This window comes from Rutilus rutilus (genome assembly GCF_951802725.1).
Source record: "Rutilus rutilus genome assembly, chromosome: 3".
NCBI lineage: Eukaryota > Metazoa > Chordata > Actinopteri > Cypriniformes > Leuciscidae > Rutilus > Rutilus rutilus.
The window spans coordinates 50,545,634-50,573,065 of NC_140211.1; the positions used below are offsets into that span (position 1 = coordinate 50,545,634).

A 27,432-nucleotide genomic window follows, 5' to 3' on the forward strand; every position below is an offset into this window, starting at 1 on the left:
TTGTCACGTGTCCTTGTGCAGATTCCCACCACTCATCTGTCTCCTTGGTTACCGTCATTATTAGTTCATATGTGTCAGCTGTGTTTAATTAACTATCTTCATTTGTGTTTAGTACTTAAGTTGTTCCCTCTCCTGCACTCCTGGTGTGGTCACAGTTATGTTATTGTGTTTGCTATCTGTCTGCCTGCTTAAGGGAATAGCATTATTAAAACTATTGTTGTTTGGAACCATCTTCTCCTGTCTTCGTCTGTTCGCCTGCAAACACCCCGTGACATAGGGATGGGCAAATGAAGCCTCAAGAAGCACTGAGGCTTTCCCCTGATTGTTCCGGGAAAAGATTCAAAGCATCAAGAGTGTCGAAAACAGTACCATCTTGTGGCAGGTCAAATTTATAGCAATAGTGCGTGGCGCCTCATCTATTAAGCGCAAATAAAAGCCTGACAATGCTAAATGTTAAAATTATACATATTAAAGTGTGGCAATAAATTAAATGTAACAATTATATTAATACTAATTATAAAAATACAAACAGAGTTGCTTGATGCAAGTAAATGGTGGTCTAAATATTTTATGGTTTCTATGCTGTTTATATGGCAGAATATATGATCGTGTAACATAGGCTATAGGCTTATTTATATATATAAAAAGGAAATGGACTTAAACTTCCAAAAACCTGTAGAGTAGTGGTCTGGGTTCAAACATTCCGACACGCAAAGTGAAGCATTCACGTGACTAGAAAGAAAGAAAGGCTTCTTTTTTTCGTTGATCATGTGTTTCTCTGAAAACAATACGCGCTCTGGCACGTAGCTTGACTAGCTTCATGAGAAATTGTGCTGCAAACTCAATACATGCTTTGAAGCTTCAGTGTCATAAGTAACATCACTACCGTGACAGATGACAGGACCAAAAATGGACTCTCTCCCCCCCCCCTGGACTGGCTGATAGACTTCGATGGGGAGATATCAACTCCCACCCAGTATCAGAATCATCTTTATTGTCACAAGGGTACTGTGACTGTATCTGTGTGTAAGTGCAACAATATGAACTGGGATTTATTCTTTGCGGTATCCTGTGTGGACTGCATCATAATTACAGTCAGCCTCTCAAGTTTGGTTGCATCACCACCACCACCACCACAATTCTGTGGATGCCCTGCCAGGACGTCGAGCCGCAGGTCATGCAACCACCAGCAGCGCCTGTCCAAAGCCCCTTTCACACAGAGATTCCGGAAAATACACGGATAAAGTGACCCGGGATTTGACCCGGGTTCGTTTGATTTTGGTTCATTCACACTGCCAGTGATTTTCCGGAATCAGAGAGTGCGTTCACACACAACCCGTAAAAATGCCGTAAAGACACGTGACATCGATGTGACTTGTAAAGTTGTAATCTCTTAAGTTTACTGATGAGCTGCGATTTCTCTCTCGAGAAACCACGCTTGTGCATTTTTTACTCTGATTCGATCATAAACTTGCGCATTACGTACCGTTTCACAGCTGGCGAACGATCCCGCGCTTCAGCGTCATCACTACGACACGGCATTATTATGGCTTTTGTTCACACAGCGCGCGTTCCGGGACTGAACACGGCAATGTTACTAGGTCCCCAACCCGGCATCGATCCCGGCATCAATCCCGGGTCGTGTTTGCGTTCACACAGAAGGCACTCTGGCAATTTGCCGGCAATTTCCCGGGTTCAAAGCGCTGTGTGAAAGGGGCTCAAGAGGATACTGCGAGCTGCCTCCAGCCTCGGATCGCTTCGCTCCATCTTGGCCTGTCGACCTGTCGGCTCCGTCTTGGCTCCTCCCACCTTCGGCTCCACCAGAGACCCTCGTCCCACCCCCACGGACTTTTGGGTCATCCGCTGAGCTCCGTCCGTCCACCCCTTTGGCTGCAGCAGGTTCATCCTTCCTGTCGATATCGCCTCTGTCCTCAGGTACTCTGGCATCTCCTACGATGTTCGTCGCCACGACATCGCTTGGGTCTCCAGAACCAGCGATATCGCTCAGCTCCCTTGACCCTCCATCTGGGCCATCGGATCCACTGGCTCTGTCTCCGTCGGTCGTCACCCAGATGTCAAAAGCCATGCCAGCAACATCTTGGCTCCTCCCTCGTCTCCGCCGTGGGCTGTCAACACTAGAGAACTCTGGGTCTGTGCCATCAATAAGTCTACATCGTTGCCACTGGGGTCTCGTCATCCTACCATCACAATCCCTTTGAGTCGTCCTGCCGTCACCAGCCCGTCGCCACATCCTGCCATCATCCCTCCTTGTCTGCTTCTCACCATCCCATCACCATCACCTCGTCCAACTCCAAAGCCCCCTCTGGCCCTCCCTGTGTTGTTCCATCAGGGGGGCATGATGTCACCATTATGTTCTGTTAGTTTTTGTTTTTGTGAAAAGACACATTTGTCACGTGCCCTTGTGCAGATTTCTGCCACTCATCTGTCTCCTTGGTTACCGTCATTATTAGTTTATATGTGTCAGCTGTGTTTAATTAATTATCCTCATTTCTGTTTAGTACTTAAGTTGTTCCCTCTCCTAATAATAACAGTTATGTTATTCGTGTTTGCTATCTATCTATCTGTCTGCCTGCCTTCGGGAATAGTATTATTAAAACTATTGTTGTTTAGAACCTTCTTCGTCTGTTCGCCTTCAAATACCCCGTGACAATTTCAAACTGAATGCAATGTTTTCAGACACTTAACTGTATGTTAATTGTAATTAAATTAAACCTGGTTGTGCTTTGGCTTGACCTTGCCAATGCCTATGGTTCAATACCTCTAGTATTGAGGTAGTTGAGACTGCTTTGGATCAACACCATGGTGGCATATGCGCAAAAAAAATTAATGAGCTAATGTGTTTAAAGCTTAATTTTTCGTCAGGCACTAATTTGCAGACTCTCATTAATCTACGCAGTTGCAGGGTTCACTTGTTTAAGCAGCAATCAAGGCAAACAGATCCGAGAGAAATTTTACATTTCAAAAACAAAACAAAAGGAAGGAAAGAAAGAAAGAAAAATAATGTGTGGGCTGATCCGCACATCTCTACTGTAAAATAACACGCCATCCGGATCCAACACAAGAGAAGTATTAGTAATAGTAAAAAATTGTCCATTGAGGAAGTTACCTAATAAATTTCATAATCCAATGAGTGCTGAACATTAAGTGGCCTACATCTACCCAAAATATTTCACAACCAGAACGGAACTAACATAAGGGATAATCCACGGCGCTAGGTGTGCATTAAATGAAGTTTTATGTAACAAAGTTCGGGAGGAGCATGTTCAGGTAATCATCCAATCAGCACAAGAAGAAGCCAGTATAAATAAAGCCTTCCCCTACCTCCTGTCTCACGACAAATTTCTCAGCATCCCGCCACCAGCCCATCACCTCACATTCAGATGGGTCTGCTCATAGATTCCTATGATCTATACATTCATAGGGGGGAGTACTCTGGGGTCGGGCCGAATTCCGAGCTCGGAGCCCTCCCCCCGGACAGCAAGCCAAATACGCATTATAATATTACATCAGATTTCATTAACATGTGAACTCGTGAAACTATTTTAATGCACGATGTGGAGGCAAAGAACCACCTGATGTGAAACGAAGACTCGGAATGGTAAAAATTACAGGTTTTTTTCCGTCAGTTCCCTAGTGAAAAAAAAATAATATTTGAAACACATGTATACTTATATGTATTTTAAATCCATTTATTTTGTGCTAAGTATACTATGTACTTTATAACAATTACCCTGCACTTGTACTTTTGGTATACTAAACTTGTATACTTCAAGTCTGCTAAATTGGAACTACTAATTTTGTACTAAATGCACTTTAATTGTGGAGAAGTAGTGCTGAAGTCCAAATAAATATATACTTAAGTATACTCGATTGTGCTAAAGTGGAACTGGTACACTTTAAATATCTTGCATGCAGATATTATACAGAGATCATACAATCCTTATTAATAATGATATTGAAACTAATTTTTGGCTTAATATTAAGAAATGTGCATTGTGCAATAAAAAATAGTCCAAATAAAGTTGAATTATTAGTTTTTATCAGTAAGTCTTAAATGATATGTCAGTACATATGTTAATGGATTTGAAGTATACTGTCTACAGGTTGTTAGATCTAGCATTCTGCCCACTTTATACACACACACTAACTTTTTATTTATTTAAATTTGGTAAATAAATTTAAAAGAAAAAATTGGTCTAAAGATGCATCCTAGGATGCACTGGCACACATCCTAAGTGATGTTTCTGAGTTCCTCTTGTGTTTCGGGTCTTTCATCATTATACTCCCTGACCCATACTCAGGTGACCCAGCTAGGGTTGAACAGACCCTGACTTGTGTACTAGCAGCATTAGCCCACAAATCATTCCTCCTGATCCATAGCCATCTAGATCCAGTAGCCCTCTCTGCAGTTTCCATTGTAGACTTAATAGAAGTAATTTCGTAAATTACTTCTATTGTGTTATAAATGTACTGCTGAATGTACTGATAAGCATTTATGGAATACTAAATATATTTTATTGTCAGTTCTAATGAAACTTGTAGGTCATGTATTTTAATATATTTGTAATTACACAAAGTTTGTAATGATAAAGTTGCAATTTAGTACCTTTAAAATATAATGTAATATTAAAATTTATATAATCTGCAGATACAAATAATAGTTTTTTTTTTATTTTATATATATATACTTTTTGGTGTACATTACAAGTGCACATTCAGAACAATATAGCACACTTCTTTTTAGCAAGGGAAGTTTGGTTGATGTACATGGCATTTGGTGTGGTATCCATGAGTGCAGATAAATATTTTGAAACATTGTGTAAGACACTGTACAAGGAATCGTCAAAGAGACAGTTTTATTATTTTCTTATTATTGCTAGTACCCATGATTAATCATCTACTGCTTTTCACTAGAATCTGCAGCTGAGTGAAGATGTGGCTGGAGCTACTTTTATGGCTGCTGGAAGTTCTGCTCCCGAATTATTTACTTCCTTAATTGGTCAGTTTTATTTTACACTACCTTTGATTACCTACCTCCACTTGATTGGTTATGATTGGTTAAGATGTGCTCATACTACTTTTTATATATTACATTGCAAAAGTCCTGTCCTCAATACTGTGATGACAGATTGATGCATTTTTTTTAACAAAATGTTTACCTTTTTTTAAAAGGTAAATCATAATTTACTCACCTTCATTACAAACCCACTGAACACAAAAGGAGACATTTTAAATATTCAAGTTGTTCTTTTCCATACAATGAAAGCATATAATGTCAAATACAATAAATAAAAATTGACTTGATGAAGTTACCAGGGGCTGTCAAGCCCTACTGGACAGAAATGTAAGTCCTTATTTACTGAAAATCACGTTCAAATGAATATATAGTTAAATTTTTCAGTTTGTTACCTTCAAACAGTTATTATATTCCTTCAGAAAAATAGCTGAAACATTCTTCAAAAGTTAATCCTTTTGTGTTCTTTGGATGAAATGTATACAGGTTTGGAACAACATCAAGGTATATTTATCATAGGTGCTCTTTATCAAACTAATTAAAGTCCATTGAGTTTTTTTTATATATATATAATTTAAACCACATGGTAAAATGTGAAATTTGTTTAATGATCAATGTAATTCCTCTGCCACATATTGTTACCATTGTTCATGTGCTTGATGACAGGTGTATTTATCACAGAGGGGGATGTCGGCGTAGGCACCATTGTGGGTTCGGCTGTCTTCAACATACTGGTCATCATTGGAGTGTGTGGCATCTTTGCCCGTCAGGTAGACATACTGATCTAATATGACCTCATCATTCATTCCTCTCAGCTTATGAGAACATTTTAGCAGAAGCATAAAATTGTGTGAAGAAGGTACAAATGACCTTTGCGAGAAAAAGTCTGAATTGTGAAAAATAAACTTGCAATTGCAAGAAAAAAAAGTCAGAATTGTGAGCTGACACTTGGAATAAGAATATTGCCACAGTTTCTCGTGTGTTCATTTGTGCCCTAGACGGTGGTCCTTACCTGGTGGCCTATGTTCAGAGACTCGTTGTACTACATCTTCTCGGTGTTGGCCTTGATTTTGGTGAGTATATGGGTACATATGAGGACAAAAGAGAAGAGAAATAGTATAAAGCAATTTATATTGTTTTATTAAGGCAGGGATTTGCAAATGGGTGTTCATGAGGGAACTGCAGGGGATTCATGAGTTGATGAAAAGCTAATGAATTAATTCAACTAAATGTAACGTCGAAATAACCAAATTGGGCTGCAGAATTCATTGAAATAAAACTAAAATAGCAATATATATTATTAAATCGAGATTATCAAATCGAAGAAGTTCCCTTTTGAGTGGAACTCAATGCTGCGTAATGACTTTGACGCTATGGGAACACTTCTGCATGAGCCGGTGTCTGAAGCACGTGTGGAAAAAGACAATCTTGATTGGTCAACTGCATGGTCAGGTGACATAGCATCAGTGTGCAACTAAGAACATAAATAGATGCCTGAAATGCACATCACCAGCTTCTCAAGAGAAGAAAGCCAGGCAGATGACACATTTGCAGAGATTACGGGTCCGCAACCAAATAAGGCAGAAGGGTGTTCCCCTTTCTTTCTCTCCTTCCTCCGACTATGTACAAACAATGATCTCATCATTCTTTTATGTATCTTTGTATCTACAAGTTTCTTACATCTTTCTCCCTGTATCTAAAAAAAATAAGTTATATTGACAGTACTTCTAGCCATCTTTCAGACTGTGTTGTCACTGGCTGATTATTGGCTGTGCTTAATAAGCTCTCTATTTTAGCACTTTCCTCTCAATTTTGAATGCTAAATAGCCATCAGGATCTTAGGAGTTTTAGATGTACGTTATATATATACTGTATATATTAGTATATTCATGTTTCTCATTTTTTACAGCTGAGGCATATCTGCAGACCTCGAGTTCCTTCCTGGGGTCTTTCCATAGTTCTGGAAGTCTTATCAGAGGCTCTGGTTGAGCCCTTGGAGTCAGACTCAGAGAAGTTTCTGACTTTGCTTAAGAGACAGAGCAGAGAAAGAGCAGATGATAAGAAAACGAAGGAAATGATTGTGGATTTTAGGAGGGTCGTTAGGAGCCTTCCTGTTTCTATCTACATTGGAGGAACATCTATTGAGGTCATCCCTAGTTTAAAATATCTGGGAATATACATCGACCATGACCTAACCTGGCATACTAATGCCATGAGTATAATAAAGAAGGCCAATCAATGGCTGTACTTCTTGAGGAGGCTCAAGAGGGCTGGGCTGGGCTCCACAGTCCTTACATCCTTCTATAGGTGTGCAGTGGAGAGTATCATCACGTCATGTGTTACTGTGTGGTTTGGAAACTGTTCTGCCACACACAGGAAGGCTCTGCAGCTGTCTGTGATGAAATCGGCACAGAGGATTACTGTTTTATCACTGATTATTGCACTCTTTTTGTTCTTGCATTGTCCATTCTAGATTTTTATTGCTATTATGCTATTTATTAACGAAGCTGCTTAGACATACTCCCTAGTTTCTAATGTTTTTATTGGTTAATGTTTTTATTTTGTTTTTTGACAGGATCCTTAGTACTTAGTTTCGTTCCTTCATGTAAAAATGTGTATGGAATGACAATAAAAGACCCTTGAACCTTGAACCCTTGAACCTTGAGAACTGGAGATTTGCAGGCCCTTTCAGTTGCCCCCTCCTGTTTCGTTTTTGCCCCATGGACTAGTCAAAGTTTTATTGTACCCGAGATTGGGTTACGTTACATAGATGCTGTTTTCGATCGCCCATTCGGTCATCCTTTAAGTCTTTTCTCCTCCACCGTTTGACTTGCAAGAGTAAGAAAGGCTTTATCTCTTGTCCCCAGTCAGGACCTAGAGGATTTTCGTTGGCCACTCAGACTTGTAGTGTAAATCCGATCAGTTACTTTTCAGCTTTGGAGGCCATGGCAGAGGTTCCCCCGTCTCTAAGCAGAGTCTATTCCATTATATTGTTGATGCGATTTCGTTGCATACGAGGCACGCAAAATGGCTTCACCTCTAGGCAACAGGGCTCACTCCACTAGGAGTGTGCTAGCTAAGTGTGAGCCATTACAAGATGTCTGTGCTGCAGCAGGCTGGTCCTCTCCGTATACATTCACAAGGTTCTGCTGTTTGGATATGAATTCAATCCCAGGATCTCAGGTCCCTATGGGTTTATTCTTCTTTTTGACCATAGGTCCATAAAATAGACAAATTAAAATGACAACCTTTTTAATCAATTATTTCTCACTTGCTTATGAGGCAGGCAGCATGCTTCGCCTCTATGCATTAATACTGTACCCAAACTATGGGTTAATTTTAGGCCTTACATAAGGGTGCACCATTTTGGGATGTTGCGTTGCTGTGGATTATTCCTCCTGCACACATTTATATTGTTCTTCAGTTGGATGGATTTTACCCCAGGATTTTTGGGTATAATCTTTCTTTTTTGGCCATAAGGTTTATAAAACGAAAGTCACAGCCTTATTGGTTGGTCGTTTCTCTTTGCTAATGAGGTGCGCAGTGCCCACTTAGCATTAAGCATACCATACTAAGAGTGTGGTAGGCTTAAGGTGCACCATTATGAAATGTTTTGTGCTACAGTGGGCTGTCCCTTTCTGCTCACATTCATGGGTTTTATTGAATTGTATTGCAAAGGAAGGATTCTTAGGAATCTTATGGAGGCTAAAAGGTCTGTGCGTATCCATACTTCACAACCTAATTGCCTTAGTATCGTCCAGTCTTTGTGATTCAAAAGGTGTTCTCTGTGGAGAAGTTTAGCCTTTATATTAGGTTAGGTTCCTTTTCAGGTCTGTGAAGTGCACAGTATGTTTCACCTCCTGGCACCCAGGGGACTACCTTCTTAGAGAAGTACTCTAAGATTGTGCCCTTTCAGTCTTGACAATGTCAGTTACCTGTGGGACGTGGTAGGCTTCGTCCTTGGGGTAATGAGGCACACTCTTTTTTTAAATTAATATGCCTTTATATGTTTGAGCTCCGGCAGGCTGGCCCTTTCCACACAATCATGGATGTTTTTTGTTGAATTGGATTGACCCCAGGCTTTGACTCCTTTGTGTTAACCCTCTGGGGTCTGATTGTGTTTTTGGGCCCTGGTGAAGTGTTGACATTCCCTGACGTGTGCTTTTTTCAGTTGCTTTTAAACATATTAATGGCTAAAGTCTGCAAGGGAAGCTCGGCTTCCTCTATAATGTCAAAAAATGAATGGTCAAATATGCTCTATTGTGTTACCATTTTGACTAAAAATGCGTTAGAAAACGTTCATCTCAAAGTCGAGTTCGTTCAGAATCAGTTACATATAGCAGGTCGGCTGACTCGATTTCCTTCTCATACATTCCCGTAGCGTCACAGTGCATTTCCCTGTTGAAGCCCAGCGTCCATTGACTTCAATGGGGCTGCTTCGAAACTAGACGGTCATTGGATAAATGCTGCGATGATGTCCCGCCCACGGACGCTCAGCGTCTCTGGGGGTGAATGGAGTGGGCTGGCCTGGACTCCGGGCTTCTGCGTGATGATTGGAGGGTCTGTCGAAAGGCTGCATCTCCTTTTGATTGACAGCGATTTCATATAATAAAAAGTCGCTGATGCTGAAGCTATTCGAGCTCAGTCCCATCGCAGATTTGTAGTCGAAAGACAAATCGCTGCAACCTATTTCTTGGTATTTGCTTGTTGAAATTGCTAGCCAATTTTCATAATACATTTCACACAATTACATATATTCTGTGGCTCTGTAGGCATTATTGTCCGACTCCAAGTCAAAATGAACAACCGCAACTTAGAGTTTATACCTTTATTATATTATTACTTATTATATTTTTTATATTATTATTAGTAATAATTAAAAAATAATTATTAAAATAATTAAAAATATATATTATTATTATTAGTAGTATTATTATACTTTATTATATTATTATTTATACCTTTATTATATTATTACATTTATACAATTATATTTAACTCTGCTGGCCATTGAGAGGACACTGGTCAAGTCACTGGAAAAGACGCCTAGTTGGTACGACAGGGTCACAGAGCATTTTCTTGAAAAGGAACGTAGAATTTACGTACAAATAAATGGACAGTTTTTATGATGTAGGCCGAAAATGAGCTTCCCCTCTTTGAAAGACCAGCAGCCGCCACTGAAACGGGGCTACAATAATATGTGAGAAACATGTATGTACATGTTTGTATTTTGGAGAAAATAATGTTTATGTGTGGTTATATAAAAAAAAAAAAAATTAAGTCACTGAAATAAGATCACAAAAAACATATTAAATATGTGTCCACAAGACCTTTGAGAACTGGTTCTTGTAGCCTAGAGTTTTAACTTCAAAATGATGTGAATATCATCCTGCCTACTCATTCACATAAAACAAATATTGATTTAAATTTTGTAAGACACTTTTTGCTTACAAAGGCCATATGAGAGTAGGCATGAATGATCATGAATAAAGCTTTGATTCACACCTGAGGAGATTAAAACCCTGCCCCTAATGAGCCTTTCAGTCAGGTATGTGACTGAGAGGGAACTACAAGGAAGAAAGTGAGGACAAAATAAATAAATATATATATAGGAAGGAGTACTACATTTTGTTTGTAGTTTATTTAGGATATAGTTAACAATATAATCCAAATATAAATAAATGTTGAAGGCACATTTTGAGTACACAGTCATACCTGGAAACAAGTCCTGTTCAAATATTTAAATAAATAGTTCACCCAAAAATGAAATTATATCATCATTTACTCACCCTCAAGTTCCTCCAAACCTGTATTTTTCTTTCTGCTTAACACAAAAGAAGATATTTTGAAGAATGTTTGGAGTAACTTGAGGGTGAGTAAATGATGACAGAATTTTCATTTTTTGAGTGAACTATCCCTTTCAGTGAACATCACATACCTGGCATTTCCAAGGCATTTAGTGTTTCTATGAACTGGAGAAAATACGTTCCTGGTTCTAGTCAGTATGTCCAATGTGGGCCAGTATCAGGTCACTGTGATTCTCAAATCTGTGAAGAAAAAAACAACAACTGTGAGCATACTGATAAAAGAATCATAGCAACTATTGTATTAACATTAATATAATGTCCACTTTTTGTGTCCATTTTTGTGATCTCATGCATATTATTGCACAGTACGTGAACAAAATTTGTATATTAGATTTTATATTATATATTTAGCATATGAGCTGAAATTTGCTAACAAAGCTTCATTGATGTGGCAGTAGACTATTTTATAGTAAACCCTTCATAATCTATCCAAAACAGGTCAACGAAATCTTGTCTAAACCTTCATATTACGTCTGTAACATATTATATATATATCGTATTTATGTTATATTATGGAGCATATAAATGTTAATTTGCAGTTTAATACGATGCTTATACAAAGACATTTTATTTCAACATATTTCAGTCAGTTTCACTCATCTCAGTTTAGCAATATAGTTTAGCTAAACTAGTCAATGTGTACATGTTCATGTATGTTTACTAAAGTAAGTATGTGAAGTAAATGAAACCGTGCATCTGCGCCATTCATTCACACAGAGACACTAGAGATGCGCGGATGGGCTATTATTTCATCCGCAACCGCATCACAAAAATCATCATCCGTCCGCCATCCAGCCGCACCAACGTTTTTGACCAATTTTCAAAACCGCACCCGTCCGCCATCCGTTGATTTGTGTATACATATATTTTTCATTTGATTGGTTCAACCGCCCGCCACCCGCCCGAATTTAATTAAAATATTATTTTTCGTCACGTCATCCGCCCAATCCGCGGTTTATCCGCGGAGTCCGCGGCTGTAACCGCCAACCGCGCATCTCTAAGAGACACGCATAACATACAGGATTCATATTTAAACAGTCTTTTTGCAGTTTACAGACACTAGTCCATATCGCGATTAGAATAAAGAACTTAAGAATAAAGAACTTACCCTTCACAATCCTCGGCTGGGTCCTTTGCTCCTCGAAATGAAACTGAAACCAGTTTAATTTCGAAACCAGACTGCTCTTATTCTGAGGTAAATTATTCCAGGATTATTCCTCACCACGTCCCAAGACGACGTAGTACATGTAGATGAAGTACATGAATCTGATTAAACTTGTGGGCGTTGACACTGTTTGCATGGATCGTCTCAGAACATTAGCATTTGAATAGCGTGCGCTCTGCGTAGCCATGCTCACATTATCGGATAATGAGCGACTGACATCTCTCTTTCCATACAGATTACATAAACAGAGAATATTTGTTTTTGTTTTGAATTAGATCATTTAAAAGTAGAAACTTAAATGTTTATAAAGATATTTGTGCACTGAGTTTTGTTTAATTTTAAAGATGTTCTCCTGAAAAAAGTTCACGGAGACCGAGACGGCAGAAAGCACACCCTGTTTGTTTTCGTTTATTTTACAAAAGCACAATGTTTTGTTTTGATTGTAAGTGAACACATACAAAAGTAGACCTTTTACAGTTTCATATAACCATAAATGACAGAGTATTTTAAGTCGATTTTGCTGCTTGTGAAGAAAATCCAGCAAAACACGCTGATTCGTTGTCAACCCCAGAGGGTTACACCGTTCTTTAGACCAAAGGGTTTGTGCATGTGCATACTTCACAGCCTTGTTGGTCATGTATTTTTTCAGTATAGCAACGTGGGTATTAACGTTCCCATAGAGTTGAGTTCCACTCAAAAGGGAACATCTCAGGTTACCTATGTAACCCCATTCCCTGAGAAGGAATGAGACACTGCGTCACTTTGGCATACTTCACGCAATGCCAGAAAGCATCTCCCTTCAGACAATTAGAATCTGGTGACGTGAATTTCATGCGTCCATTTGTGGTCTTAGTGACACGCTGAAGCTATGTCACGTGACTATGCTGTTGGCCAATTGGGATTGGCGTTTTCCACACATGCTTCAGACACAGGCTCACTCAGAAGCTTTCCCATAGCATCAACGTCATGATGCAGCGTCTTGTGCAGTGTCAAGACATTTCCATAATTGTACCAATATTTTGCCAAAATAAAAGCTTGAGGTTCTGTAATGTTAAAAGCTCGAAGGTTTGAGCATTTGAAAGTAAGGTATTTAAGACATAAATATTTGTATTGCAACTTGTATTGTTAGTTGGTTCTTGTAAAGAGCGAACCCGAATGTGTGAATACTCTTAAACGGAACTGTTTCCAAAATATTTCTTCCAATCATAATGTCATATAAAATTTGATCATTTAAATCAAAATAAATCACTTACTAAAAAAATTATTCAATATTTTATCTGTTTACTTGTGACCATTAACTGACATCAGAGAACCGTGAACTTGTGAATGTGTCGTTAAATGATTGAAATATTAACTTAAGATCTCAGGGAACACTTAAAGTAAATATTTTACATCTTAGGGGTTTGACTGAAAAAAAGTTTGTGAACCCCTTAAAAGTATAAAGACTCGATAATGATGGTCAGCGCATCTCTAGATTTACTTCTGTGGAGTTTTAATTAAAATTATACATGAAGAATTCATCATTAAATCCCAGTCATTTTACCCCTTCATTTGTCCACCTTTCTCTAGGTTATCTATGATGAAAGAGTTGTATGGTAAGTCTTGTAACTGTATGTTTCTTTTACACCCATGTCCACATGTTCAAGCAGAGTAGTCTCATTATTTAGAAGCATTAGAAAGTTAATATATTTATACTTATATGAGATATTTTTATATATGAGAGTTGTATTCGCTAACAATCTTTGTATCCATTGTTATAGGTGGGAATCCATGCTTCTGATCTCCATGTATGGAGTCTATATCCTTATCATGAAGTGAGTATAAATAATGCTGTTCTCCACCACATTGCCTTTAGAAAGCATTCAGAGTAGCAGGGGCGTAGGAATGACTTTGACATTGGGGGGAACATATTGGCCACTATGAATAAACGTCCATCCCACCACCATAATAGTAACATACTATAGCTATGTGGCTAGCTATCTAACGTAACATTAGTTAGCACCTCTCGCAAAGCATAACACACGTGCCATTCAAAATTCCATTGTTGATTTAATCGTCGCCTCGTATCCATAATTCAATTTTAAAAAGCTTGCTAATTTTAACCGCTTGACTGAGACTAATTTACCTCATACAAAGCGCACCAGTAATGTATTTGTATGTTCCTAGTGTAATGTTAACTTCTCTCTACCAATCAGAAGCTCAGACTAGGTGAAGAATATGAAGCTGGTGATTATTCAAACATAGCATGAAATGGGAAGGTTTGACCTATCACTCTGGGTTTGACTTGCTGGCAAAACCGGATATCTTCTTTGTCGCGCTTTCAAAATAAAAGTTCCAAATGTACAGTTTTTGTCCCTGCGGGGTGGGACACAAGCAGCATTTTCCAATATTGAGGGGGACCCCTGCCAGACACACATCAAAGTAGCCGGAGCATCTTTTCTCTATCTTTTCTCGGATACGACGAGACACACACGGGCGAGTGACGCATGTGCGCAATTTCCCATGAAAACCATCCCGACGGGCCTAAAATATATAAACTCTTATAATAGGCTTACCATAGTGAATCAGAGTAATTCAAAACAAAAAAAATTATGATGTATGTTGAACAAAAAAAAGTTACTTAGTGTACCATTAAGTACTTTACAACATTTGAGAGAACATTGCTCCACCTATAGTACTTTCAAAAAGTGTCAAGTCGTATTAAGTTTTATTAGTATAGCATTCTTAACAAACCATACTGTTTCAAAGCACTGTTACTGAAAATTGTGTCTGAAAACTTCAAGTCAGCAAGTCAAAGGCTAATGTGTTATGGAAAAACTCCCAAGATGGTTAGGTTTGAGAGGAAGAAACCTTGGGAGGAATTAAGAAAGTGTCAAATACAATCCTAGAATTAATACTGTAGTACTCATTGTCTTTGTCTGGCTCTAAATCCCAAATGAAGTTATAAAATAATAGCCTAGACTAAAACGTCTTTTACACAGACCTCCCTCTTGCTTCAATCATAAACCTTTTCAAGCATCTCTTCTCTTTATTGCTACGGGTTAAGAATTTCCAAGTTCAAGCTAATACGTGACACCTCTTTCCTCCATATGAGAGAGAGGACCCTGTTTCATTTATTGTTTAGAAAGGAGCCTGGATGAGTAACAGTGTTGTACAGACAACACAGCTTCTAGAGAGATAAGGATCTTCTAGATGACAACCGTCTTCATTAAAGACCTTTTAAGGCCATTAGGGGAAGCTTGAGCTGTCAGAGACTGAGATAAACATCCCTGCTCTCTGTTTTATTGAGGAGGGAAACTAAAGCATGTTTGATGCAGAGGTGTTGATAATACAGGATGATACATACTTATCTCATACAGATACAACAACCCATGTTGACAATATGAAGAGTACGTTGTGTTTTGGAGGCTGGTGTGCTTTATGTCCCCATCAAGTGCCTCAAGAGAAACAGCGACTGAAAAACCCTTTGAGAAACTACATTATATTAGTTAACTGTGAAAAATGTACAATAATGCATTTATTGATACGGTTTAAAAAACTATAGTTTGAATAGCAATGAATTTTAAGAATTTACATTTGTGCCACACATTTCAAAGTTTCACCTAAAAATGGGCAACATAATTTTGGGCAACATCACAGCTTCATGACAGGTAAGTATGCATGTAATAATGAAAAGTGCTTAAAATATCTGATGAAATTAAGTGAGATGAACAAGAACTAATCATTTTCACAAAAACATCAAAATAATGCTCTTAGACATTGTATATAATATGTTTTTAGCACTGAATACTTATAAGAAATGTGTCTAACAGCTTTAGAGATAAAGCATAATTAAGAATTGCTAATTATATATAAAGACCAATTATAGTGCTGCTTAAGTAGACACCAGGTACTCAAAACTGTCTCACTAGAGGGTGCTAAAATCATATCAAGAGAATGAAGGCAAATATAGGATATATACTACCAGTCAAAAGTTTGGAATAAGAAATATTTTTTTAAAGAAGTCTCTTATGCTCACCAAAGCTGCATTTATTTGATCAAAATACAGTAAAAACTAATATTGTGAAATATTAGTACAGTTCAAAATAACTGTTTTCTATTGTAATATACCGTATTTTAATGCAAAGCTGAATATTCAGCATCATTACTCAGGTCTTTAGTGTCACATGATCCTTCAGAAATCATTCTAATATACTGATTTAGTGCTCAATTATTGATAATTGCTGTTGTTATTATTATCAATGTTGAAAACAGTTTCACTGCTTTTTAGGATTCTTTGATTAATAGAATGTTCAAAAGACCAGCATATTTGAAATAGAAATCGTTTGTAACATTATAAATGTCTTTAAAAGTTATTTTAAATTACAATCATATTAAACACTATTAGTTATTTGTGATCAAATAAATGCAGCCGTAGTGAGCATAAGTCTCCTTTCAAAAAACATGACAAAATCTTACCGACTCCATACTTTTGAACAATAGTGTATAATAAAATTTAAATGTATAAAATATGACAAAATCTAGTCTATCATAAACAGAAACTCAAACTGTTGGTTGATTTAGCCTTAAAGTCATCATGAAACGGAAGTTGCGATAGCCTTTTCTTCCTTATTGTGACATATCAGAGTGAAACGGCTTCTCGATCAAGAAAAAATGTAGAATGGGATTTGATTTTGTCCATGGGGAATTGATTGGGTGGTTGTGGTTTGCCCATTGGTTGGTCTCATGTGAGTGACAGGTTGGCACGCCCTCGCGCCAGTAAACACGTCATCAGAGAAGAGAAGTCAATGCAAGAAGGAGAAGTTATTTTAATCAAAGACTACAAGGCACATGAATATTGTGTAACAATGATGTGTACGGATAAATCACTTATAATAAACACAGCAATGTTCCATAAAAAAATGTGCATTTTCATTTTTGATTTCATGGTGACTTTAATCTCATTCGCAGGTTTAACCGTCAGATTGCCGGCTTTGTCCAAAGATCATGTGGTAGTCCAGCTCAGTGTTGTGTCAGGAGAGAAATGCCCACAGATAAAGAGGGTGATGAAGTGGGAGTCAATTGCAACACCTCCATGGTGCTGTTGAAGAAAGGTACTCATGCATGCATGTCTTTATTTTCTATAGCAGGAATGCAGCACTTCTAAACTGGTGGTTCTTCTTAATATGCGTTCATTTTCTGTGTTGTTCTCAGCTCCAGCAGACTCAGGGCAGGAATCTCAAGTAGTGATGGTGGATGAGCTGCTGATCTTGAGACCACACCAGCTCTCATTCCCGGAGGCTGGGCTGCGTGTTATGATCACTCCACATTTCTCCCCACGTACCCGTCTGTCTATGGCTGGACGCATGCTCATCAGTGAGGTGAACTTGAATTTTTTATGTTACCTAATAATACAGACATTCCAGTTCAATTCCTGAATTTGTTTATTTTAAATTTAAACATACTTTGTTATAAATTATGTATATATATATATATGTGTGTGTGTGTGTGTGTGTGTGTGTGTGTGTGTGTGCAGTATATATGGGTGAATGACATGTGCATATTTTTGTGTCCAAGTGCATTATTTCTATTTAAAATAATTTGATATATTCATGACATTTAAAGTATCACTTAAGTCTGTAATACCTATTTAGCATGAATTCATTTTTAGTTCATTTAAATAATACACATTATTTTTTGTTTTGTTATCTTAAATCCCCAAAATGTCAGGTGGTGCATCTGTCCGAACAAATGAACAGACTAAGAAACTATTTAAAATGGTACTATGGTATCATTTTAGGTTTGAAATCTTTCATATAAACAAATTTTTATAATTATCAGTAGTTTTAAAGCTGTTGAGATAATTGAAAAAAAAACTTCCAGCAATTTGTATGTCAGGGTGGCACAACTGCAAACATGGCTTTTTTATTATGAATTGACAAGGTAATAACAGTAAACATGAAAATGAATCATCCAGAGGAGCCCAAATGATCCTTGTGGCAGTTTTTGATCTCTCAAAAAAAAGATACGGTTAAAAACTGCTTATTTCAAGTATGGCTAGATTGGTACACTTTCCATATCAGGTGGTACAACTACAATATACATACAACTATTTGGTTGTATTGGCTGACATAAAAACAATAATAAAAAATAAAAAATAAACACAAATGTTATTTAACAACTGAAACACATTGTTCCATGACTCAAAAATATACATCAGTTTTGAAATTATTTGGGGGAAAAACGCCTTCTTTGAAGCTTTATTTGTCAATGTATTTATTTCTTTGAATGCCAATTAATTTACTTTTCCTGTCATTCAAATTCAAATTCCAACTGATGAATGGAAAGGGGGAGTAAATTCTTAAATTCAGAATATTGCCCAACCCTGCATGAAATGTAAATTCCTCGCTTTTCTCTTTCCTGCACATTTCAGAGACAGAGGCTGCTTAGGGAGAGCGGGACCCCAGTGAAGACTTTTAGTTCTAGAGGCATAGTAAATGGAGGAAGTGCTGAACCACAGCAGACACTTGAGGACACAGAAATGATGGATGGTAAGAAAGGAGAAAAGGTGGATGTGGAAAACAATCAGCCAGAAGAAGAGGATGAGGATGGGGACGAAAGGTTCAGACCTCTTCATATTCCTGGTTAGTTCATGAAAGCAGATCGAATGCAATTTATTAGTATTAGTATTTGTATACTATTCAAATAGTTTATTATTGTGGTAAGCCGTGAATCATCTATAGGAGAATTTTTTGTTACCTTTTTCTAATATGTATTTAACTGTAAGTAATAAGTCAAGTCAAGACACATTTATTTATATTGCGGTTTATGCAATATAGATTGTTTTAAAGCATCTTCACATTAATAAACAGGAAAATAATAGGGGTAATGCTGTAAAATGCTGAAACATTCCATTTCAGCAGCTCTATAGAATACAATAGTGTCAAAATTCATCTCAATTTAGTCAAGATGTTGATACCGTTCAGTTCATATAACTGTTAATGTTGTAAAATTCAAATGTTACAAAGTTAGTGTCATTATTCAGCTCAAGTCAGTTTAAAGTTGATTCAATTCAGTTTAATCACTGTCAATGTTGCAAAGTAGTGTCATTATTCAGCTCAATTCATTTCTCATCCGAAAGTGTCAGTGTAGTTAAACTAGTAATATTACTGAATATTAACTTATAAAACCCAATAGCAACCCGTTCTCACTCTGGCACAGTTTTAATCATTCCGATTGTTGAATCCAAACATAGTGCTTACATGAACGCTAAATAAATGGTCAGGTTAATCTGCGCATTTATGTGTCACAAAATGCGAATCGGATCTTTTGACATGTGCACACTGCACAAAAATACTGAGTTTCCCACTATTGGCGCGTACTTATCCTCCTACTTGTAACATGAATGCTCTGTTTCATTGTGTTTCCCTGTGACTTAGTATCTCTGTTTTCTCTGTGTATTATGTGCATTAGCTGGATACCGTGCATGTATGAAGTGGTTTCTATCGTGGCCGCTGAGTGTTTTGCTGTATTACACCGTGCCTAACTGTGTTTCGCCACGTTGGCATCGCTGGTTCATGGTCACTTTTTTTGCTTCAACCCTCTGGATTGCTATTTTTTCCTACCTCATGGTGTGGATGGTAAGAAAAAGATCCAAAATATGGACATTCTTACTAAATATACTTTCTTGTCATTCCATTGGTTGGTGTATTATGATGATTGTTATGATTATGTGGTGTTTTATTAATGCCTTGCAGGTCACCATCATCAGCTACACACTAGATATTCCGGATTACATCATGGGAATCACTTTCCTTGCTGCTGGCACTAGCGTACCCGACTGCATGGCAAGCCTCATTGTTGCCCGCCAAGGTGTGTAACATTTGTATGCACATAAAACTGTTTGTATGCAAGCTTGAATAATCTTTAATGTAATTTTTGATAAGACTTTAGTGTTAACAACATTAGTTAACTTGAACAACTAGCAATGAACAATAGCATTTATTACATTTATTATAATTATTTGTTAATGTCAATCTCAGCATTTACTACTACATTTGTAAGATCCCATAGTTGTATCTGTTAACATTAGTTAATGCACTGTAAACTAACATGAACGTCAACTTTTTTATTAACAAAGGTTAATAACTTAAGGATATATTGCTCATTTTTAGTTCGTGTTAGTTAATGCATTAACTGTTAACAAATTAGACCTTTTTGTAAAATGTTACCATAAAATAGTTTTAAAAAAAGTTTTACATTGAATTAAACCTGACATTAAGTAGAAAGACTGAAAAGTAGTATTTTCTTATAAAACACTAATAATAATAATGATTAAATAATCCTTATTTACACCTATGAAAAATCATTTCACTGTATACCTATATACCTATACATTTTTTTATTTAATTCATAGTTCTCTTACGAGAGGTCTCTCGTACTGCGTAAGATATCTTACGCTAGGGGAAAATCCTTTTTCCGCGAGATATTGAAGCCAAAAATTATCCTTAATTTTGTAATAATGCAAAACGCGCTGCGGCAGCATGCAGACATAGGCGAGACAGCTCGCGCGCCTATTGGCTGCTCTGCGGCAACTGCAGCAGCCTATCGAGCGAGGCCTGGCGTGACGTCAGACCCAATCAGGGCACTTCGCGCCCGCTGCGTCACGTCCCGCCGAAATGGGCGTGGTCTAGGCCTATAAATACCGCTCGCAGGCAGCTATTATCTGATTTTTCATCCTTCAAGCGAAGCACACGCATCGCTGGAGCCGGAGAAGAAGCCGCGCCGTCTGAGAGAGAGCACCTTCAGCGGGATGAGTCACTGAAGTCGCTGGCCGCGCCGCCTTCCTGCCTTCCTGCTGCGCTTTCCGGCGCTTATATCCTTTCTATTACTCTGTACTTTTGTGTGTGTGTGTCGCCGCCGCGACACACATTCTAAAAGAGCTAGCGTCTTTTTAAAGATGCCTTCCTGCGGCTCGTGCAGAGCCACACTCAGCGACGGGGACCGCCACGTGATTTGCGTTTCCTGCCTGGGTGAGGAACATGCAGCTCTCGCGCTCGCTGACGGCGGCTGCCCTCACTGCGAGCTGATGGCAATGGCGACTCTGAGGACTCGCCTAGCCTTCTTCACCGAGACTGCTCCCCCGCCCGCCGCGGCGTCGCGCCGTAAAAAGGGCCGTGCCCAGCGGGCCCCGGAACCCTCCCTCAGCCGCCAAAGCTCGCCGGTTCGCCCGCTTGCTTCCCCGGCTTCGTCACCCTCGCTTCCTGACGGACAGCGGCCGCCGTCTGCCGCCGCTTCCGTTGACATCGTGGATGAGGAAGCCCTGCTGGGAGAGGATGATTCCTGCTCTATCCTGGCGTCAGGCAGTGAGGATTGGGCGGGCTCTGAGGACCCCGCGCCCCCTGCCCGCATGTCTTCAGGCAAGAGAGCGTCCATCGAGACGGAGCTCACGCGAGTACTCGCACAGGCCGCGGCGAGCCTCGGCCTCGAGTGGTCTTCGCCTGAGCAGCCCGCTCACAACCGGCTGGATGGATTTTTCCTGCCTGGGGAGCGCGCTTCGCCTGCGTCCAGACCGGCGCCTTTTCTTCCTGAGTTACACGAAGAAGTCGCCAAGTCCTGGAACGCCCCCTATTCGGCTAGAGTGCGTCCTGCTGTTTCTTTGGCATTCTCCGCTGTTGACGATGCCAAGAACAAAGGATACCTTTCGCTGCCGCCGGTCGAAGAGGCGATAGCGGCCCACTTATGCCCGCCCTCTGCTGGACGGCGTGCTAAGTCGGCCCTACCCTCTAAAGCTTGCCGCACGACGTCAAGCCTGCTCCGCCGCGCTTTCTCCGCCGCCGGGCAAGCTGCGTCAGCGCTGCACACCATGGCAACGCTTCAGATCTTCCAGGCCGATCTCCTCCGTAAGCTGGATGAGGAAGGGCCTGACGCGATCTGCGTGCCGGACTTAAGGAGTGCCACGGACCTCGCTCTCCGTGCTACTAAGTCTGCAGCGCAAGCCATTGGACGGAATATGGCCTCTCTCACCGTGACTGAGAGACATCTTTGGCTGACGCTCTCGGAAATGGCCGAGTCTGAGCGCACCGCGTTCCTCGACGCCCCGCTTTCCGCCACAGGCCTCTTTGGATCCTCCGTCAAGGATTTCGCGGAGAGATTCGCAGAGGTACAGAAAGCGTCACAGGCTATGAAGCACTTCCTCCCGAAGCGCTCCAGCTCTGCAGCAGGCCGTGCGAAACCGTCTGCTCAGAGCTCACAGCCACAGCCACCGTCCACTGCCTCCACTTCACAGCGCCGCCAGGCCCGAAGCGCGAGACCGCGCTTCCGCTCATCCGGTCGCCGCCCCGCTGTACGTGGCCCGCGACCTAGGATTACGGTGAAGCCCGAGGCCCCGAAGTCGTCCTAGCACAGCTAGGAAAACGACGGTGTTTAAGTCCCGCTGCGGCCAGACTCACACCAAAGCTATTCACTCGTCCAGTTCCAGCAAATGTGACTGTTCCAGTGTTTTCTGCAGCCAACAAGTCGGTTCTGTCACCCGCTTGCCTGCACACAAATGCCGTTTTCACGGCTACCCAGATAAATCCCCAAAAGAGTGTATTTTCTGGTGTCCCGGCCACGGCCGATGGTGTTTCATGTGTAGTAAGAATGCCCACTGCCCAGTGCCCATCCCTACACACAAGCACAGCCTGTCACACAGGGCTCGCGCACATAAAACCGACTCAGATCGGTTGCGCTTCAAACATGGTGAAAGTGCCCACTACCCAGTGCCCACTAACACCGCGTTGTGCATGTCTCATGGTTTCTGTAAAAACGAAACCAACGTGCACTCGCTTCACGCAAGCGAACGATGTTTTCGGTGTGATAGATGTGCCCGCTGTCCCGCGCCCACATCCACACATAGACATGACAGTTCCCACGGGAACCGCCCAGCCCTCCCCCTCGCGGCTGACCACCGCAGAGGAGTCGAGCGCGGGCAATCTGCCCGCTGTTATCAGCGCGCCCCATGCCTCAAATGTCACGAGCGCGATGCTTGTGTTGCAGCACGCCGAAGCCTCTCCATCGCTGAGCGAGCGGAGCGCGCTTCGTATTCAACCCCTAGCTATCCATGCAGACGCATGGGCAAAGTTGCCCGGGGTTTCGAAGTGGGTGCTGAACATTATAAAAAGAGGCTATTCGCTGCAGTTTCGCCGACGCCCTCGCCGCTATGTGGCGCGCGTCGAGACCACGGTAAAAACAGAAGTAGCACATTTACTTCGAGCCGAAGTGACGAAACTACTGAGCAAAGGGGCCATAGAGCCTCTCTCTCAAGTTCAGAGCGAAGGAGGGCTATACAGCAGATACTTCCTGGTACCGAAAAAGACGGGGGTCTCAGACCCATACTAGATCTAAGGCAACTGAACAAAGTGCTTGTGAAGCGACAGTTCAGGATGCTCACGACCAGACAAATCCTTGTGCAGATTCGCCAAGGAGATTGGTTTGTGTCAATAGATCTGAAAGACGCGTATTTTCAAATACAGATAGCGTCACGTCACAGGCGATATTTGAGATTCGCCTTCGAGGGCCAGGCATATCAGTACACAGTCCTGCCATTCGGTTTGTCCCTGGCACCCCGTACATTTACGAAGTGCATGGACGCGGCGCTCGCACCCCTCAGAATGAGAGGCATACGAGTGCTGAACTATTTGGACGATTGGCTGATTCTAGCGCAATCTCGCGCAGTGCTCATAGAACACACGACCATTTTACTCGATCACCTCGAGGATTTGGGTCTCAGTGTCAATTGGGCGAAGAGCTCTCTGTTACCCAGTCAGAAGATATCTTTCCTGGGCACAGAATTGGACTCGCTGTCCATGATAGCGCGACTATCACCACAGCGCGCGGTAGACATTCAGCGCACAGCGGACGCGTTTCGCTGCGGCGCGTCTGTCCCGCTCAAGAAATTTCAGAAGATGCTAGGTCTCATGGCCTCAGCATCGTCAGTGCTCCAGCTGGGCCTGCTCCGCATGCGCCCGCTGCAGTTTTGGCTGAAAGCGCGAGTCCCACGCAGAGCGTGGGCATCCGGTTCGCTTCGCCTCAGGGTCAATCAGAAGTGCGTCACAGCTCTGAAACCTTGGAGAGCGAACGACTGGTACCAATTAGGTGTAAGCCTGGGGACTTCCTCGAGGGTGAAAGTGGTGTCCACGGACGCGTCCACCTCGGGATGGGGAGCGCTGCTCGAGGGCAGACCGTTCTTCGGCCAGTGGTCGGAACGGGAGAAGCTCCTGCACATAAACTGCCTCGAGATGCTGGCAGTAGACAACGCGCTGACGCGTTTTTGTCCCCAGATAAAAGGACGCCACGTCTTGGTCCGTTCGGACAACATGTCTGTGGTGTCCTACATAAATCGCCAGGGCGGCCTCAGGTCCAAGAATCTGTACAGGCTGGCAGAACGCCTCCTGGTATGGGCTCAGTGCAACCTGCGCTCGCTCAGAGCAGCGCACGTGCCAGGGCTCCTGAACATAGGACCGGACAGACTGTCCAGGAACAATGTTCCGGCAGGCGAGTGGTCTCTACACCCACAGACAGTCCAACTGCTGTGGAAGAAATTCGGCAGAGCGGAAGTAGACCTGTTTGCGTCTCAAGAAAACGCTCACTGTCAGGAATTTTTCTCAAAGAGCAGGAGCGCGCTGGCCCATGTGTGGCCCCGCCGCCCGCTCTATGCTTTTCCCCCCGTCTCTCTCCTGCCTCAGGTGATAGAACGGATCAGGGAAGAAGGATGCTCAGTACTGCTGGTGGCACCGTTCTGGAAAAACCAACCTTGGTTCCCAGTCGTGATGCAGTTAGCAAGTACTGCCCCGTGGCCAGTACCAGTGAGGAGAGACCTCCTCTCACAGGCCCACGGTTCGATCTGGCATCCTCACCCGGAACTGTGGTCCCTTCATGTCTGGGCCATCAACGGGTACATGTTGGACTCCCTGAAGGAGTATTAAACACGATCACGCAGGCTAGAGCTCCGTCTACGAGACGACTCTATTCCTCGAAATGGTCAGTGTTTTCGGGCTGGTGCACAGCCCGTGGTGTGTCACCCACAGACTGTGGTGTGGCGGAGGTGCTTTCCTTCCTACAAGAGCTGTTGGATGGGGGCAGGGCCCCCTCCACGCTCAAAGTTTATGTGGCGGCTATAGCAGCGTTCTCAGAAACAACGCTTGGTCAGTCAATAGGAAGGAACGATTTAGCCATCCGCTTCCTTAGAGGGGCTAAGAGACTGAATCCTCCCAGACCTCCCTCAGTCCCCGTATGGGACCTTTCTACGGTTCTGGAAGCCATGAAAGGTGCGCCATTTGAGCCTTTACAGTCAATCGATTTGAAACACCTGTCTTTCAAGACGGTGTTTTTGCTGGCTCTCGCTTCGGTGAAGCGCATAGGGGATCTGCACGCGCTCTCTGTGAGCGCGGCGTGCATGGAGTTTGGGCCTAATGACTCAAAAGTTATACTCAAACCTAAGCACGGTTATGTTCCGAAATCCCTCAACACACCGTTTAGGGCGCAGGTTATTTCCCTGTCAGCCCTACCGGTCCCTGATGAGGAAAGAGACGCGAGCCTCCTCTGCCCAGTCAGGGCATTACGAGCTTATGTGTCTCGCTCGTCTGGTTTCAGACAGACGGAGCAGCTCTTTGTTTCGTTTAGCGGACGTTCTAAGGGACTAGCCGCGTCAAAACAGAGCCTATCCAGATGGATAGTTGATGCTATAGCGCTGGCATACGCCTCCAAGGGCATGCAGTGCCCGTTGGGTGTCAGAGCGCACTCCACGAGAGGCATGGCCTCTTCGTGGGCCTGGTCAAGTGGGATTGCCTTGCAAGATATTTGTATGGCGGCAGGCTGGGCCTCCCCGTCTACATTTATAAGGTTTTATAACCTAGAGGTTCCCGCCCTGCAGGCCAGGCTGCTGTCGGTCTAAGTTTACCAGTATTATCTGACCTGATGCGTCAGCTCAGAATGCTGCGTCTACTGAGCACAGCTCAATGTTCGACGGTAAAAAAGTAGCAGCACGAGATGTGCCTGGGCAAACTGTGTAAGACCCACATTCCCCCATCAGTTCAGGCCGTACCCCGCCCTGTCTGTATGATGAAATTCGCGTCTCAGCGACGCTACCATATGTGGAAGAGTGCGGCTTCGCCCCTCCCTCTTCCTGGACTCCCTGTGAGTTCCCTGAGTGATTGTGCACTATATGTACCCCGGGCTTTCGCCCTTGGGTCTTTGGTGTCAGATCTCAGCATGCACGGCGTTTTGCATTGGGTCCCCTAGCGTAAGATATCTTACGCAGTACGAGAGACCTCTCGTAAGAGAACGTACTCGGTTACTAACGTAACCTCGGTTCTCTCTAGAAGAGGGAACGAGTACTGCGTATCTTGCCGTGCATGCACACGCTCTGGTTGCTTCGATGATGAAAAACCAGATAATAGCTGCCTGCGAGCGGTATTTATAGGCCTAGACCACGCCCATTTCTGCGGGACGTGACGCAGCGGGCGCGAAGTGCCCTGATTGGGTCTGACGTCACGCCAGGCCTCGCTCGATAGGCTGCTGCAGTTGCCGCAGAGCAGCCAATAGGCGCGCGAGCTGTCTCGCCTATGTCTGCATGCTGCCGCAACGCGTTTTGCATTATTACAAAATTAAGGATAATTTTTGGCTTCAATATCTCGCGGAAAAAGGATTTTCCCCTAGCGTAAGATATCTTACGCAGTACTCGTTCCCTCTTCTAGAGAGAACCGAGGTTACGTTAGTAACCGAGTACGTTTTCAGTTACGTGACTCCCACAGAGACCTGGAGGTCAAAACATGCATAGAACGTCTCGGTTACGGATGTAACCCTCGTTCCCTGAGTGGGAACGGAGACGTTACGTCGGATGACGACGATTGGGGTTTCGCTTAGAAGCCTATCACCTTCGAGTATATAAAACGAGCCAATGGCAATGAAATGCCATGGGTCTGCGGAATTTGCATAGCGTAACTCCGCCCGCCGCAGGGGGTATATAAGGAAGTACGCGGCACAATGCAGACATGCCTTCGCTGAGGAGCCGAGACTGGCCCCAGGCGTTTTTCAGCGGTACAGCGGAAGTGGCAGGAAGACGTAACGTCTCCGTTCCCACTCAGGGAACGAGGGTTACATCCGTAACCGAGACGTTCCCTTTCGTGGTCACTCCGAGTTACGTCGGATGACGACGATTGGGGTTCCAGTCTAATCACGCCACCTCGGCTGTCTTCCAGTGCCCTGCGTAAGTCTGAGCTCCCTGTTGTGAGACTAGCACGAACGAAGGAGTCCTACTTAACACAGGGATACCAAGGTACACTGGGAAGCATATCTCAGAGAGAAATATGCAATCATGCCCAGCCATTGAGGGGGGGGACTTAGAA

General features: G+C 42.2%; 1 protein-coding gene across 2 annotated transcripts in view; it reads left to right on the plus strand.

Annotated features, from left to right (window-relative positions):
* LOC311287127 (sodium/potassium/calcium exchanger 3) overlaps positions 1 to 27,432 on the plus strand; it is a 67,960-nt gene that overhangs the window by 31,626 nt on the left and 8,902 nt on the right. For both annotated transcript variants that reach the window (XM_084403738.1, XM_084403739.1), the window contains 10 exons: positions 4,936 to 5,020; positions 5,702 to 5,805; positions 6,034 to 6,108; positions 13,637 to 13,662; positions 13,828 to 13,881; positions 17,018 to 17,160; positions 17,261 to 17,427; positions 18,480 to 18,690; positions 19,520 to 19,686; positions 19,804 to 19,918. In XM_084403738.1, coding sequence (XP_084259864.1) covers positions 4,936 to 5,020; positions 5,702 to 5,805; positions 6,034 to 6,108; positions 13,637 to 13,662; positions 13,828 to 13,881; positions 17,018 to 17,160; positions 17,261 to 17,427; positions 18,480 to 18,690; positions 19,520 to 19,686; positions 19,804 to 19,918 — 1,147 coding nt within the window. The remainder of the gene's footprint in view (positions 1 to 4,935; positions 5,021 to 5,701; positions 5,806 to 6,033; positions 6,109 to 13,636; positions 13,663 to 13,827; positions 13,882 to 17,017; positions 17,161 to 17,260; positions 17,428 to 18,479; positions 18,691 to 19,519; positions 19,687 to 19,803; positions 19,919 to 27,432) is intronic.